The sequence below is a fragment of the Hylobates moloch genome, unplaced genomic scaffold (assembly GCF_009828535.3).
Source record: "Hylobates moloch isolate HMO894 unplaced genomic scaffold, HMol_V3 SCAFFOLD_11, whole genome shotgun sequence".
NCBI lineage: Eukaryota > Metazoa > Chordata > Mammalia > Primates > Hylobatidae > Hylobates > Hylobates moloch.
In genome coordinates, this window is record NW_026652286.1 from 61770717 (window position 1) to 61788086 (window position 17370).

Here is a 17370-nt window from a genome sequence, read left to right on the forward strand (position 1 = left end):
AATGGTTTGACCTCTTTGGCTGAAAAACATTATTGAAGTGGAAATATTTTTAGTTGATCTATTAAATTCCTATCAATATTTATACCCATCCCTTATTCTATACACCTTTCTAAGGCTCAACAACAAGGTTTCAAAAGTTACAGAGCATTTGATTTTATGTCACTCTTAAATTTTCCTCCCTCTACAGAAATTATCTGTGCACACGAGAAGACATGGAGAAGTCGAAAGTGTCTTGTAGAGCATGGTTGACTAGATAACTGAAACAGGCCTTGTGTCTCCTACATCATGGGTTCAGCACATCTGATCACAATTACTGAGTGTTTAGTTATCTCTCAGCTACTGCTCATCAAAAACAATCATTCCAAAATGTTGCCTTGATCCTCTTTATCTTTAAACCATTTTTAATTTTTCAACATTCCTCTGAACATAAGAAGCCAAAACAGATATACTGGTGGCCTGAACAAATAAAAAAAAAAATTGAGAGAAAACACACATGACAATAAAACCTCCTCATTTATTAGAATTTTAATCAGACTATCCATAATGATATATATTAAAACTCATACAGTAAATATAGGATATTCAATGTAAAGATTTTTTTCTCATGTCTCCTAGGCATAGCCTACTTAAACATATTGTCTATTTTACTCCTCCTGAACTCAATCCTGTTTCTTATTAACTTTTATTAATTGAATCTATAAGTTTTTTTTTTTTTTTTTTTTTTTTTGAGATGGAGTCTTGCTCTGTCGCCCAGGCTGGAGTGCAGTGTCGCAATCTCGGCTCACTGCAAGCTCTGCCTCCCGGGTTCACGCCATTCTCCTGCCTCAGCCTCTCCGAGTAGCTGGGACGACAGGCGCCCGCCACCACGCCCGGCTAATTTTTTGTATTTTTAGTAGAGACAGAGTTTCACTGTGGTCTCGATCTCCTGACCTCGTGATCCGCCTGCCTCGGCCTCCCAAAGTGCTGGGATTACAAGCGTGAGCCACCGCGCCCGGCCTTGTGTTTTATTTATTCAGTGAAATATTAAAAATAAACAACATATGCTTAAAGAGTTTGTGATAACAGAGATAAATCTAATGTGATATTTATGCTACATTTTACAGCAGGAAACAAAACTGTTGGTTCTGAATAATGACACTCCTACTTAAAAAAATAAAAAACTTGTACTGAGGACATGCACCAAAATGTTAATGGTGCTTATGTGTGAGTGATGATATATATAACAATGTTTTTCCCCTGTTTTCTATAATAAATAAGAAAACAATTAGTAAATATAAAACAGTTATAAGAAAAATTATTTTTCTTAAGAAAATAAAGTAGGGCAAGTCTTAAAAATACAATTTGAAGAATAATATTGTCCTCAAATGTTGATAATATTTTAAAATTTTCCACTTCTACTCTTGTGCATTTTTCATTTTTCCCTAATGGTATGCATTATGTTCATACTGGAAAATGCATGATAAACTTCTAAAAATTGCTTTGAAAATATTTAATGGCTTAGGATGGAATCTTTCAGCAGAAGGGTATTAAGCCACTGATCCCTTTTCTTCTAGACTTTTGATAACTGAGGATATATTAATGTAAAGCACAGGATTCAACAGAATAGGTTAGGATGAGATGGAACAGGATAGGACAGGACAGGACAGAATACAATAGAATAGGAACAGGGATGAGACAAAATTATAATAATTGGTATTATACTATAGCAATCTAAGAAATAAGAGGGGTTCCAAGTAATATAGGGAAGAAATATTGAGGCACTGGGAGGGCATAAGGGACAAAAATTCCTGACTCTTTAACACTACTAATTGGCCCCAAACATTAAATATTTTCCAACCTCTGGTTCCCTGGTGATATCATATTTCTATACTATATTTCTTATGGTTTGCTTTTCTTGTGTGCTTTTAAGACATTTAGCTAACAATTTTGGAAAAAGTATGTTAACACATACTACAATTTTAATAAAGAAAATCCTAATATCCTGCCATGTACAAAACAAAGCACCTCCACTCATATTCCATCTCACAACCTTCCTAACCTACGATTGCTCCTTAGGGTTGGTACAAGCTATGTACTCTACTGTACTTTGCAGTTCAGGAAGTTAGGGTGAGTTGTTTTCTGCTTTTTTATTTACCTGTCTTTTCAGAAAATCCATTCCACTATTTGCACCTATCCTTTTAATGTTCTCTTTTATATTTTTTATTCCATTGCCTAGTACTCCCAAGCTTGACGTTATATTTGTTAGGCTTGTTGTTTTTACTGTAACTATATATATAGCAGTTTTTTGGTTAAATGGTTACTATTATGTGCAGTTCATAAGAAAGATATATAGAAGTTAAATCATACTTAAAATACTCACTACATTCATTCCTTACATCACACAATATAGTTTTCTTGCTGAAAACTAGTTATTAAAATCAAATATATTAATATTTGTAAACTCATTCCACATGTTGATATTATTTTCATATTTATCCTAATCTGACAAAATCCAACTCCTATAACAAGTAACTAAAAAAATGCTATTTTTTTAACAAAATGAACAACTTATTCATGCTCCTTTTTAAAAGAAAACCTAGTAGGCAAATCCAACAAAATACCATATAATATTTATATTACAACAGTATCCTTTATATTCATGATGATGCTATTTGAAGCAGCAGGAAATTAGAGGTAATCTGAGCTTACATGCCTGGAAGAATGGATATATAAAAAGTGGTAGATGTAAACAGTGGAATACCACGTAGCAGTTGGCAGCAAGAAACAAAAGAAGCACACAGCCACATAAATAGACTTCAAAAATATAATAACATGAGAAAAATTACGAAACTAAATAAGTGCTATGATCCAATGCCATTTTTGTGAATTAGAAGATACATATACATAAAACACCCAAAAAAGGATAAACATCAAGCACATTAGAAAGACTGCTATTGTAAGGAGGAGAAGGCAGTGGTCCTCAACCTTTTTGGCACCAGGGACTGGTTTTGGGGAAGACAATTTTTCCAGATTGGTGGAGGGGACAGTGGTGGTTTTGGGATGATTCAACTGCATTACATTTATTGTGCACTTCATTTCTATTATTATTACATTGTAATATATAATGAAATAATTATACAACTCACCACAATGTAGAATCAGTGACAGCCCTGAGCTTGTTTGCCTGAAACTAATTGGTCCTATCTGGGGGGTGATGGGAGACAGTGACAGATCATCAGGCATTAGATGTTCATAAGGAGCTTGAAACCTAGATCCCTCCTGTGCAGTTCACAATAAGGTTCATGCTCCTAAGAGAATCTAATGCTGCAGCTGATCTGACAGCAGGTGGAGCTCAGGTGGTAATACAAGCAACGGGGAGCCGCTGTACATACAGATGAAGTTTTGCTTGCCTGCCAGCTGCTCACCTCCTGCTGTGTGGCCCGGTTCCTAACAGGCCAGGAACTGGTCCCTGTCTGTGGCTTGGGGACTGGGGACCCCGGAAGAGTGGGACTGGATAATGGAGAATGATTAAATTGATAAATTAATAAATGAATGAATGATGAAGAAAGTAAAAGGAAGTCTTGCACAGACCCATGAGGATAGTGTGTTATGAAGTGAGGTACATGTTTAATTAAATATCCTGTACTTGATATCAAAAAAGTTTTTAAAACTTTTTTGTTTTTATGGAAATAATTTACTGTTACTCTCTTATAAAATGGGTCCTTTTCATGTATATCTCAATTTATGAGCTGCTTGACAGAGGTTTTATAAAGGCCAAGAATTTGGGAGCTAAAATGTGGAAACCACAGCCAACTGGAAAACAATTAACTGTGAGCTTAAATATTTTTGAAATTCTAACTAAGAAAATAATATATACTGTCATTGGCAAAATATTTTTTCATATCACTTCAAAATGCATGCTTTGCTCTAAACTAGAAGGTATTTTCTCTTAGCTGTTGGAAATTTTTATAATCATTAACAAATGTTTATAAATAAATTTCAACTTCAAAACATTCTTAATTCCAAAGATGTTTTCTGAAATAAATAAGTCTTAGCATTGTCATAAATTTGTCTACTATAACTTGCCATTAGGATGAAGGGAATTAACACTTTTTGAGAGCCTTACACTCATTTCCTCCTCACCTTGGTTAATCTTTTCCTCTCTTCGCCTGCCCCTCTCCCCTGCCAAAAAAAATCTTATAAGTGATATATTAGGTTACACTAAACACAGGTTAACCTAAATTGTCATTTTTTAAGTCAAAATGTTTCTATATTGAAATTTTCATGTAGCTCAATTAATAATATAAATCTCAACTGAAAACTGAGAAAACTGAGGCTTTCAAAATTTTAATAAATCATTTACAGGTATATTTGTTAAGAGGTGAAGTTGAGATTTCAACTTAAATCAATTTTCCACAAAATCTATGTTCTTTTCATGACATCATGCCACTCTCACTGATGTTCTCGACTTTTCACAGATATTACCATAGTTGATATTTGAGCGATAGACAGTATGTGCTCAGGAAAAGGTGATAGCAGACACTTGATTTTAACAAGAATCAGAATGACGGTCATGAAGGATTTAACAAATTAACTTTCATATACCTAAAATTTGTGCACTGAACAAAATGTATTTTCTTCAAGCATGACACACTCAAGATTTAAACCCAGTACAAGTCTAAGACCAATTTTCTTCAAGCATGACACACTCAAGATTTAAACCTAGTACAAGTCTAAGACCAATTTTCTTCAAGTAGATCAAATTTAAAGAAACCTTGTAGATCCATTCTCAGCCCATAAACTAAACTCTTCCAAGATTTACGTTTGACTCATTCTTTCACTCTTATGTTTTTTAAAAAAGTACAAAATCAAAATAGTAAAAGTTAGTTCAGTGATGGGTTCTACACAGTCTAAGCCCATCTGCAACCCCAGAGAATAATCACTTGAGCCAAGGAGTTTAAGGCTGTAGTACACTATGATCATGCCTGTGAATAGCCACTGCACTCCAGCCTGGGCAACATAATGAGATCCTGTTTTGTTTCATCTTCAAAAAAAAAAAAAAAATGAAATGTGGCTGAGGAAAATCAGTGAGAAATAAAAGTACTCTCATGACCTTATCTCCTAAGTATTCTCAATAGGTGGTTATTTTCTTGTTCTACAACTTTCTCATCTTATGAGATCTTCACCCTCCTTGAAGTCTATGCTTCCATATAAGGTGGAGTAGCAGGGATTTTATTCAGTATAAGATACTAAAGGAAAAGCACATAAAGGAAGGCATATTGGAAGAAAAGGAAGCTTACAAAGAGAATCAAAAGTATAGCATGGGGAAAAAAGAAACTTGTTTGGATCACTGCCACTCCAGATCCTCCCACCAGACCTTAGCTTTCTATGATCTGATCACGTTAATGAGATTATTTGCAATTTGAAATCAGGTATTTGAAAATTTGATCATAAAGAAAAGAGATATAGTCAGAAAGGCATTCCATATAATCTTTTCTTTATTATACCCTATTGTTAAAATGCCTCCATTAGAAAAAAAACTCTCAGCTATATAAAATTATTATACTTTGGTTATGTCACTCATCTCTTCTTCCCTTAAAATATATCAGACCTCTGAAAGTCTTGATATGTGTCTGGAGACCTTGAACAATCCTTTCATGGGTTCCCATATCCATGAAAACCATTAATAGTTTCCATTTAGAGATGAGAGCCATTGTGAAATTCAACTTTCTAATTTCTAAAGATGAACACAATTTCTACTGATTGAACAAAGTCCTTCTTTTCCTTTATTTACTTTTCCTTTAGTCTCACTGTGAGAACTGAAAGTAAACTACTTTTCACTAGACACTAATCACATTGCTTGAGTTTTATTATATCACAAAGTTGCATTAGGGTGTAATTCTAGGAATCACATAGACTCACTCTCTACCTATGTAATTTTCTCTTTCAGTCATCCCTTGGTATATGTGGGGGATTGGTTCCAGGATCCCCACATATACCAAAATCTGTGAATATTCAAGTGCCCCAGTGGTCCCCATGGAACTGGCCTCCAGGAAAAGTCGGTCCTTAGTACATGCAGGTTTCACATCCTGCAAATCCACATTTGGTTGAAAACAATCTGCATGTAACTGGACCTGCGCAGTTCAAGTCTTTGCTGTTAAAGAGTCAACTGTATGTACTTGTTTTACTATTAATTACAACATGTCACAGACTTTCACAATCCCACTTCAACAGTCACACTGCAAAGGTAAAGCATATTGCATGCTAAGGGTTGACTGCCATTTTTTTTGGCATAAAGACAAACGTCTCATTCCTTTCTTCAAACTTTCCTTAATGATGTCCAGGGGAACAATGTCATGGTAACACGACTGGAGCCTTAAAAGCTTTGTGAAATGATAGGAGAGAAAAACACTACATAACAACTGTTTCACATTTGTGAAACTTAATTCTTCAAACTACTTTCTTATGTATTAAGTCATAATGCTCAGCACAATATTCTGAGATGAGTAGAATATTTCCATCATGTTTTCCTGGGGTATAAAACAGTAAGGTGAATTATTTTATGAGGCTGTGAAGGATAAGAGCAGAGGGAGGAAAGAAGACGACTGACATTTTTACAGCTCCTATTATGGAATAGATTTCATGTTAGGTGCTTATAATCAATGAGCAAATTGCTTACAAATTCTGTTCTTTAGCTTCCTCTTATGAATAGAACCTACCTTGTAGAATAGTGGAGACTGTAGCAAAGAACATAACAGGAACTTAGCACAATGTCAGGCCCATGAAAAGATTGCAATGAAAGCTAGCTCTAGCTATTATTATTATTTATTTTAATTTTCTTTAAAATTTACAATAATCTGAGATAGGTAATTTATCTTATTTATCTGTTGAAATTCCAAGATTCAGTGAAGATTAATAAAAAGTATTAAGTAATGTTTTGTTGAATGAAATGTGTTCCACCTCAAACTAAAATTCCACCCAACAATCATAGCCAAATTGCCACAAACTTTTTGCCAATAGCAAATAGCAGTAAATAGCCTTCCTCTCTCCAGAGGATCAGGGAGGCAGCCAAAGGTCAACCAAAGGACAGAAGGTAACATGTCCCTACTGACAAGCAAACATACAACCTCATCATCAAACATCCATTTATTAAGCACCCCTGTGAGCACTGAAATAACAGATCAAAGGGTAAATCTCTATCCTAGATGTCATCTCATATGCTCAGCATCTGTATGCTCAGCAAATCCCTTCCATCTTTATGTCTCTGAATTCTTTTTAACACACATATATATGTGTATATATAGATATGTTATATATATATGTGTGTGTGTGTGTGTGTGTATATATACACAATACAATATTACCATTTGGTTATATTCATAATATTGATGCCATTAATACTAATTACCATTATTTAATATTTATAGTAATAGTTACCAATTTGCTGAATGCCTATGTGCCACGTGCTAAGCACTTCACCAGCATTTTCTCGTGCTGTCCTTCCATCTAAACTAAGAGTAGGGTTTAAGTCCTATTTTATGAGTAGGGTTTACAACTAGGCTGAGAGAATAGTATGTCAAAATCACAAAGGGAGAGAAATGCTTAACCACAATTGAAATTCATATCCATATAGCTCCAAAGCCCATGACCTTTTCAGTAAGAAATTATAATTATTTTTCTCTCCAGAATTACTTAGGCAATTTTAAAATCAGTTTTATGATAAACACAATGCTTAGCATGACAGACATGAAGAAACACTGACCAGGAGTTAGAGGACCTACAATCCACATTCAGCTTTGCATTGAGTCCATAAAGAAAGCATTTAACTATATGAAATTCATCCATCAAACAGGGTAAATGGACTAGAACAGTCCACAGTTCTACAGGCTCTTCTCCCTCCAGGCTGAGCATTGCCCAGAAGTAAGTATACACAACTATGACTAGGATTAGGGCTACGACGACTGCTACTATAATTGGCCTCAGTGGTGTGCAAGGTAAAGTAGTTCCTCAATATTCGCTACTTCCTTTTCTGGGAGTCAGTTCCCTGAATTCATACTCTTGATGCCAAGATCTAAAAAATCAAAATAAAATATTGATGCTACTCCTCAGAGGTGCTAATTTATCTGATTTTCTTCTTTAAGGTCATGGAGGGAATAAAGGGTTGTGTAAGAGCATGTTTAAAATAGTTGTAGGGTGGGGCTAAGAATAAAGCTGGACAAACCTCTAAGGAGGAACATTACAACACCTTCCTAAAAAGGCCTGGGAAGGACTCTTTGTGCTGTGTCATTCTGGAATGCTAGTGCTCGGCTGGGCTTCTACAATTAAGGAGAAAAAAACTACATTAACTTCAAATTAATTTCTCAAAATGCATGCTTAGCTTCCAGAGGAAGACTGACAAAGTTGGTAGTTGTACCAAGTTAAATTTAACTCACAATGTGACTATATTTGGACACGATCTTTAAAGGGGTAATTAAGGTTAAATGAGGTCATTGGGATGGGCCCTAATCCAATATGACTGGTGCCCTTATAAGAAGAGATTAAGACAGACACACAGAAGGAAGGCCATGCAAAGACATTGGAAGAACAGAAACCTCTATAAGCCAAGGAGACAGGCCCTCAGAAGAAACCAACCCTGATGACACCTTCATCTTGGACTTCTAGCTTCTAGAACTATGAAGAAATGTCTTTCCTTTAAACCACCGAGTCTGTGGTACTTTGTTATGGCAGCCCTAGCAAACTAACAGAGTAGGTATTAGTTATACAAGTCCACCTCATATATAAGAATAATGCATATATGCTTGCATTTACTTCTGATCAAATACTTCTTAACAGATACAAAAATCACACTAACATGCAAACAGCAAACAGAGGGAAACACAAACAGTATATTCAGCGCCACCATGGCAAAATGTATAAGGACCTTAGACAAGAGTAGAGAATTGCAGGTTCTAACACTACCTGTTTCAGAACCTCACCTGGAAAGCAGAGTGATTGAGAGCATGGTGTTCAGTTTCAGACAGGTGTGGGCTCAACCTGGGCTTCTCTACTAGTCAGCTACGTAACCTAACTACTCAGAAAGTTACCGAACCACTCAGAATCTTAGTTTCTCAATTCTGTAAAAAGCAAATAGTTCCTAATCTAAGCTTCTCAGTTCTGTAAAAATCAATAATTCCTATCTTCTACAGTTGTTACAAGGATTCAATTAAATATAAGGATTAAATGAGATTATAAAAGTAAGGGGCCAAGAACTGTGTCTGACACATCATATATAATCAATAAATGGTAACAGTTGCTATTAGGTTGAGCCATATAAAATGGCTGATATTTGACTGTTTTTGGTCTACCAATCTATAGGATTCAACCTAATATTAATGTTGCGAAGAAGACAACAGAGCACAATGGCTCAGAATACAAATTTGGTCAGCGGATAGATGGATAAAGAAAACATGGTATATATACATAATAGGATACTACTCAGCTTTACAAAAAAGAAGGAAATCCTGTCATTTGTGACAACATGAAAGGAGACCTGAAGGACATCAAGTTAAGTAAAATAAGCCAGGCACAGAAAGACAAATACCACATAATGTTACTTATATGTATAATCTAAGAAAGAATGTAACTGAATTTACAGAAGTAGAGAGTAGAATGGTAGTTACCAGGAGCTGGTGGGGGTGGGAGGGGGTTGGGTAGCTGTTATTCAAACGATACAAAATTTCAGATAGACAGGAAGAATAAGTTCAAGAGAGCTATTGTACAACATGGTGACTATAGTTTATAACAATATATTCTTGAAAATTGCTAAGACAGTGGATTTTGTGCTTTTATCACAAAAAAAAAAGATAAGCATGTAAGGTAATATACATGGTAATTATCTCGACTTAGCCATTTCACAATATACACATATTTCTAAATATAATGTGGTACACAATAAATACAATTGGCATTTGTCAATTAAAATTTTATAAAACAAGAATACAAGTTCTGGAACCAGGATCTTTGGGCTTGAGTCCTGCTTCTGTCCCTCACTAGCAAGTTATAGAACCCCTCTAACTCAATTTCTCAACTACAAAACAAAAACTTGAAAACATGCCCTCCATACTGTGGATGAGAGAATTAAATAAATTCATCAGTGCAAAGCTCTTAGACCAATGTGTCTAGTCTTAGCCAGTTATCACTGAGCACAATCTGTTATTGATATTATTCATATCATTTATTAAAAAATAAAGATTTGACTATCTTTGAGATTCATTCTAACTTCCAATTCTATGCTGTTTGGGATGATATTGATAAAGGAGAATTATGCAGTTAGCATTTAGCTATATATCACAATGAGGTTAAATATTGAGTCTTAGAATTCTGAAAAGTATTGTGAAATCAGAAAAAATTTAAATAAAAATTCTCATAATTCCTTCACAATTTATCGGCAAGTCTCAAACAACTATAATACTAAAAACATATTTTATTTTGAGAGTAAATCAATCATTTTCCCTAGCTTCTTAAATTGCTAGACATTTTAAAGTATCATTTCACCTAAAACGTAAAGCTAGTAGTCCATACAGTGTGGGGTTTAAAATGTTCTTGCGTGTGTTCATACAGCTGTTCATTATAGCGGCTAATATTGGACTAAGGAGAACAATAGACTAAATAGTGACCAAGTCACTAATTCAGTAGGTGATAGTGAACAAATCACTTCAATCTCATTTTTCCATTTTGGAAAATGAAAAGTTAAGTAAAGATATCAAAGTTTCCTTCCAAGTCTAAAATTCTATGAATCAGTGTCTATTGTAAATAGATAAAGAATATAATTTCATTAAAGAAATATAACCCATTTCACCTGCCAATAAACAAGAAGAAAATTGTGTTTAAATAGAAGAATGTTAAGAATGAAAAAAAAAACAAGCAAAATAACACTCATCTAAAAATGTCCCCTGAATTGTTATCATAGCGTGTGCCTGAGCAACTCTAGTTAGTGACTTTTATAGTCTGTATAATTAGGATTTAATGACCAAATCTCTTCTGAAAGTAACAGGGATCATATATTCATTCTCAGCAGAATTAAAGCTGCCCAGGCCAGCTTTGAAAGTAACATTGACTTAAAATCCTAGGTGCATTTGTCCACAGACTCCAGTCTCTGACCTTAAGAAATTCACATGACATCAGATTTCTGTCTCTGTAAAATGTTATGATATAACTTCTAGGACTCTTGAGAGGGTAAATTAGTTAATGTTTCTAATGGATAATGATAGACTAAAGAAAGATAATCCCAGTGTTTCACTAGAAAGAATCTGAATGCTCAAGAGCACAGATATTTCAATAAAAGTTAAAAAAAAGCTTCATGATCATGCAGCAGATCTAAAACAATATTTGTGAATAAAAGCAAAATAAAAATTAAAATATCATCATGACACCATGTGAATAACTAGTTTGAAATTCAATAGTTTGGAGGGAAAAAAATCTAATATATATAACTAAGACACATTGAATATATATACATATAAATAAGACACATTGAATCTGATATCATAAAATCATTCTCTTTTCAAGTTAAAATGTTTATGGGAATTACATGATATTCTTTAATTATTAAAATGTAAAAAACACAACTCAATACAGGTAAACATGAATTCAAGAGCTCCTGTAAATGGTGTTTTGAGTTAAACTTCCCCAATATTTCCAAAAAAAGAAAAGAAAACTACATTTCTAAGAGTTGAACACAACCTGTTACTACTTTCTATAAAGTTCAAGCAACTACATTTTCCATTCTCGAAAATAAATAAATGAAAATGAGTTTAATTTTAAGCAATCAATGAAGTCCCTTATTTAAAAGGTTGCCATGGGGGAATGGAGCAGGCTATTGTTTGGTTTGTTAGTTTGCTTGTTTCGGTGCTCATTTTGGCTTCTCTTAATAGATTTTTTTTCTTCTTAGCTAATTTTAAGATTCTGAAACTCATGACATGTCACAATTAAACATCTCCTAGGAAGTGCACAGTCTGCTTAGCACATTAACTCAGGCATAAACCAGCCGTGACCACGTTGTCTCCAGTCTGGATCAGACCAGTCTGGGGAAGGATAATCATGATGAGAACCCTCAATAAAACATATTAATCCCAATGTTATTTTATCTTCTAGCAATTAAGATCTTATTTTTTCTGTCAATTCATATGTATTTTTTTTACTCTTTAATTTTATTCTGAGAATAGCAACCCAGAAATAAAAGTGGATACTCTAGTTCTGAGAAGTAAATATTTTCACCTTCATTCTCAAAGGTTCCCACCTTCAGAAAACTCAGAAGATGAGACGGAAGTCAGGGAGATTTTTATAATTCTATACCAATTGTATTTATTTGTTTATTTATTTACTTTTAGAGGGAGGGTCTAGCTGTGTCACCCAGTCTGGAGTGCAGTGGCCTAATCATAGCTCACTGCTGCCTCCAAACTCCTGGGCTCAAGCAATCCTCCTGCCTCAGCCTTCCAAGTAGCTGCAATTACATGCATGTGCCACCACGCCCAGCTAACATGTGTGCGTGTGTGTGTGTGTGTGTGTGTGTGTGTGTGTGTGTGTGTGTGTATAGAGAGAGAGAGAGAGAGATTTTTTTTTTGTAAAGATGGGGTCTCACTTTGTTGCTCTGGCTAGTCTCAAACTCCTGGCTTCAATCAATGCTCCCACCTTGGCCTCCCAAACCAATAATTTTTGTAGTTCCACAACTTCCCATCCTTTGACAATTCCTGCTTAGTAGAGGAGGAGCAAGAGGACTACCCATTTCCTGATGTCTCTTTTACTGCCTGGTTAGTTGGCTACATATTAGTAAATAAATGTCACTGGTTTCTTTTTCCTTTTTTAAATGTGCTACTAGAAAACTTTAAATTATATATATGACTTGCTTTATATTTCTGTTGGGCAGCACTGGTAAAAATTAATACTAACCAGTGGTATAAGTATCTAAGATGGACCAGTGAAGTCATTTAGAAAAGCTATGTAGTATGACGAAAAAGCAGAGGCCAGACAGGGCTGTATTCAAATCCTGGCTCTGACACTGACCATTCAAAGGTATTTGAGCGAGTTATACAGCTTCCTCAGGTATGTAAAACAGAGAGAACAGTTTCCTAGCTTAAACAAAACACTTGTAAAATTCCTGGCATATCACAGGTATAAGTAAACATTTCAATAAAAAGTCATTCTTCAATAGAAAATAGAGATTTTCAAGCAATTACTAAGAATTAACTGCTTCTCATTGTCTGTGTCTTCCAATAAATGGACCATATACTGTGGGTCCTTCCTGCCAATAATACTAGTACAACTTTATTACTACCTTACATTTCACAGACGAATGACAGCAACTTTATACTCAACGCTATTATCAAAATGTTCAGCAATGAAAGTATTGTTCCTATTTGCGTTTTAAATGGTACAATGAAATACATTTCCAGAAATAACATCATGATTTTTAGAAACCGAAAATCCACCGAAAAGAGACTTATAATATACCTAGACTCTCTTCAGGAATCCTACATGCCTACACCAGTGGGACCAAGTGTTTGCTAAGTTCTAAGATGCATCATTCTAAGATGCTAAGTTAATAACATATAGTTCTTAAAAATGTAAAACATGAGAACCGCAATATTTATTTAAAAATTAATTCTATCTCTTTGTCATACTACATTTCTTTGCAATTTGAAAAGTGCCTGCAAATTGTTACTCTATGAAATAATGCAACAGTCATTATAAGATTAGAAAAGATAAGCCTAGGACATAAAATTAAACACTACTTCATAAATAGTAAAACTGCAGGAGGAGTTTCTTTTCCAATAAAAAGTAATATACAGACTGAAAATACTTATTCCAAAGTAGCTTAGATAAATTAATGACTGGAAAATTCATAACAGGTAATTACTGAGAAGTTTATAAGTCATATTTTATCTCTCAGCATGTAGAAAGACCATCCCTGTCCACAGTGACTCTTGGTAAAATGAAGAATACTTACTAGATAGCTCAAATATAACTCACTATAATTATTCTCGTGTGTTCATGAAAACTAATTTATAACAACCTCTCCTTTCTTGAATCTGTTTCTCATCCCTTTTGCTCCTAGTCTTCCATTTGGTCCTTTTATCATTTTTTTTCTTCATTCTCTTGATCAATATTTATTGAGCCCTATGTGCCAGCAGCCCTTGAAGCTCATTAGCCTGTCTATTATTCAAGCAGAAGCAGTGAAGTGGGATGGAAGTGGAGAGGTAAAACATAGTTTAAATGTTTTCCAAATTTGTTGGTTTATGTTTCTGTGCCTATGTGATCTTACTCATATCTGACTTATCACCAAAATAAATTTGAAATTCAGTTATACAGTATCCAAGTTCACAAAAAATAATGAGTAGGTTTCTAAATAATTATTTTTTAAAAAAAATAAGATGTTATTTTAGCTTATACTATGTCACAAAGCTAAAATCCAAAGTTCAGTTATGGCTTTCTAGGTTATTGGAATAAATTTCCAATTCTTAGATTTTTATATTAATACAAACACCTCGTGATCCAGAGCAAATTTTACCATTCTATATCTAAAGAGTTTTCTCCAAGTTGTTCATCAAGTTATGTAATAGATGAGATAAAGCTTCTACTGAAAAACGCCCTATTCATTAACTTACACCTAATGGGGAAATACTAGAAAACAAAACCAAAAAGTTATCAGACCTCATGTGTTTATTAGAAGAAACCTTTTCTTGTTTATTGAATTATAATTATTTACTTGTTGGTTTTTCCATTATATTGTAAACAACTTGAGGGGCAAGGTGAGGTCTTACTCTCTGGGTACCCATCTAAAATGTATACGTTTCAAGACAGTTCCTGGATTGGATGGATGAAAGAAATAAATGTTCAAATTGAAGAGTTACCAATCAAATGGGTTTAGCTTTACAGACTATTTTTTTCAACCCATTGGCTTAAAACCTAGAAGTTAAACTTTATAAAGTGTGTGATCAACAGATTATGATATTACTTTGTTGTATAAAAAATTAATTAATTAATTCAACTGCAACTTGTTGCAGGCTTAATATGTGCCAATCACTAGTCTGGGTACTGAGAATTACAGATAAATAAGATCCGTCCATGTAAAACATAGAAGGGAGAGCTGGTTCCACTGAATGTGTCTGAACTCATCTTAATTTTAAGTAGTCATTAAACCATGAAAAAAAATAAAAAAGCAAAATGTGTTTGTTTTCTGCACGCCCCCCCTACCAAAATGCAAAATCTATTTTTTCAGGTTCCCTAAGTTTTTGCAGGGTTTTATACTTTTTGCTTGTTGCTTAGAAAATGCAATCTCGGCCGGGCATGGTGGCTTACGCCTGTAATCTCAGCACTGTGGGAGGCTGAGGCAGGTGGATCACTTGAGGTCAGGAGTTCTAGACCAGCCTGACCAACATGGTGAACCCTTGTGTCTACTAAAAATACAAAAATTAGCCAGGCGTACTGGTGCGTGCCTGTAGTCCCAGCTACTCAGAAGTCTGAGGCAGGAGAATTGCTTGAACCAGGCAATCGGAGGTTGCAGTGAGCCGAGATCACTCCACCGCACTCCAGCCTGGGCATCGCAGCAAGACTCTGCCTCAAAAAAAAAAAAAAAAAAAAAAAGAAAAGAAAAGAAAAGGAAAAGAAAATGCAATCTCCTTGTGCAAAGTAGTATGCATTCAGTGACACTATCTTCTGTTAAGCAGTCAAATAAGGAGATGGAATGGAAGAATGAAATCAGAAACATCATAGAAAAGAAAGAAAGAAAAATATTAACATAAAATAAATCAGAAAAAAGTTTTGCCCAGTATCTTTCTCATATTATAGTAGAATACTGGAATATCATCAGCCACTAACCCAAAGCAAGCACTGAGAAATGAATAACCAGAAATGAATAACCCCATTAGACTTGCCCAGAAATGAATAACCCCATTAGACCCATACTTTGTGAGAGTTGTCAGTAAAAGCAAACAGCGCAGAAATCCTCTGGATAAGCTCATGAGCAGGCTAAAAGCACTGATAAGTATAAACTAAAAGCTTGTTATTGGTTGATCCTCCTAGTGAATCAGATCCTTCAGGGTACTTAGCAGCTGGCAATAAGTAGCAAATTTTTAAGGCACCAATAACCTGGTCTGGCAGGTTCATTCGTTTCACTTCAGCAGATACTACCTTTGGTTCTTGAGAGAGTCAATCTTTTTAACTTGTATAAGTGTAAACGATAAATCAAGAAAATGTGACCACTTTAGAGAACAACAAATGTTTTCAAAGTGAAGAGTGCACATTTCTTTAATGAATGGAACTGACCAAACCTGTAGCAATGTCTGCCAGTGTTAAACCCATTCCACCAGATTATCCAAGTTCAACTTACTTACCCCCAACATCTGGTGGAGGTAGTGATACTCTGGCCCTTGGTTATACAGCAAGAAGGTTTTCCAGAAAAGCAGGACATTCATGGAGAGCCAGATGAACTAAACCAATCAGACATGAGAGACAGAAAACAAAAATTGAAAATAATTATTACCTGATGAATAGAAACCACAGGTAAATTCTTGGACACAGTGCTTTCAATGGAACCTAAATCAGTAACTGCAGAAAGCATTTTCAATTAACCAGCAAGCTGAAAACCACTCAGAGGAAAACAAATCTGACTTTACCCAGCCCTTTCACCTGAGACTAAGCATTTGGGTTGCAAATAGGTCTCCTAAATGATTTACAGCTATCCCCTGCCGTACAAAATGAGATTAAGAAATTAATGACATCACCATATCCCAAGCAAACTGAAGTAATCCAAGAAAAGAACAAAGGGAGCAAAAATATTTAAAGGGTAAAAGGAAAAGCTGTGTTCACTGAAAATGACCTCTTCTCTCTTCCTCCACATCTCTCCCATCAATGTGCAGAAAAATTATCATGCATTTGGGGGACAGGCGCGGGGGTTGGGGAGGGGGGTGTGTTCATTGTAATCTCCAGCATAAAGTTTTGTTAGTTGAGAATGTTCGAATTAAGACAAAACTTCCACTTCCAGCTTCCCACCCGTGCACACTCAGAGAATGAATCAAAATCGCTGCAGGACAGAGAAAACGCAAGGAGAGCCTAGCCCGCCATCCTACCAGGCAGAGGTGTTTAACTCCTTCGTTGGCGAGCCAGCTCCTCCAGGACACAGCCATGCCGCCGGCCCCGCCGCGCTGCGCTCTGTGCCCGCCGGCCCGAGAAGGAGCGGGCGGCAGCCGGGGCAGCGGTTACAGTTGTGCGGCCTGTGGGGCCACTGAGCGAGGACCGAGGGTCAAAGACTGAGTGGAAGCCCGAAGGCCCGGCGCCGAGCCAGCCCGGGCGGGGTCTGCTACCCAGAGCCGGGTTTTCCGGGCGCCCTGACTCCCACCCGCACCGGGTCAGCTC

At 35.5% G+C, this 17370-nt stretch overlaps 1 protein-coding gene across 4 annotated transcripts in view; it reads right to left on the reverse strand.

Annotated features, from left to right (window-relative positions):
• NOX4 (NADPH oxidase 4) overlaps nucleotides 1–17141 on the reverse strand; it is a 170247-nt gene extending 153106 nt beyond the window's left edge. For 2 of the 4 annotated variants that reach the window (XM_032167132.2, XM_032167129.2), the window contains exons 1-2: nucleotides 17085–17141; nucleotides 16350–16445 (exon numbers count right to left, since the gene is read on the reverse strand). In XM_032167132.2, the coding sequence (XP_032023023.1) occupies nucleotides 16350–16445; nucleotides 17085–17141 (153 nt within the window). Of the gene's footprint in view, nucleotides 1–16349; nucleotides 16448–16498; nucleotides 16577–16746; nucleotides 16865–17084 lie in introns of those variants that run through there. The other 2 variants (XM_032167128.2, XM_032167131.2) reach the window with 2 other exon arrangements.
• Between the last annotated feature and the right edge of the window lie 229 nt (nucleotides 17142–17370).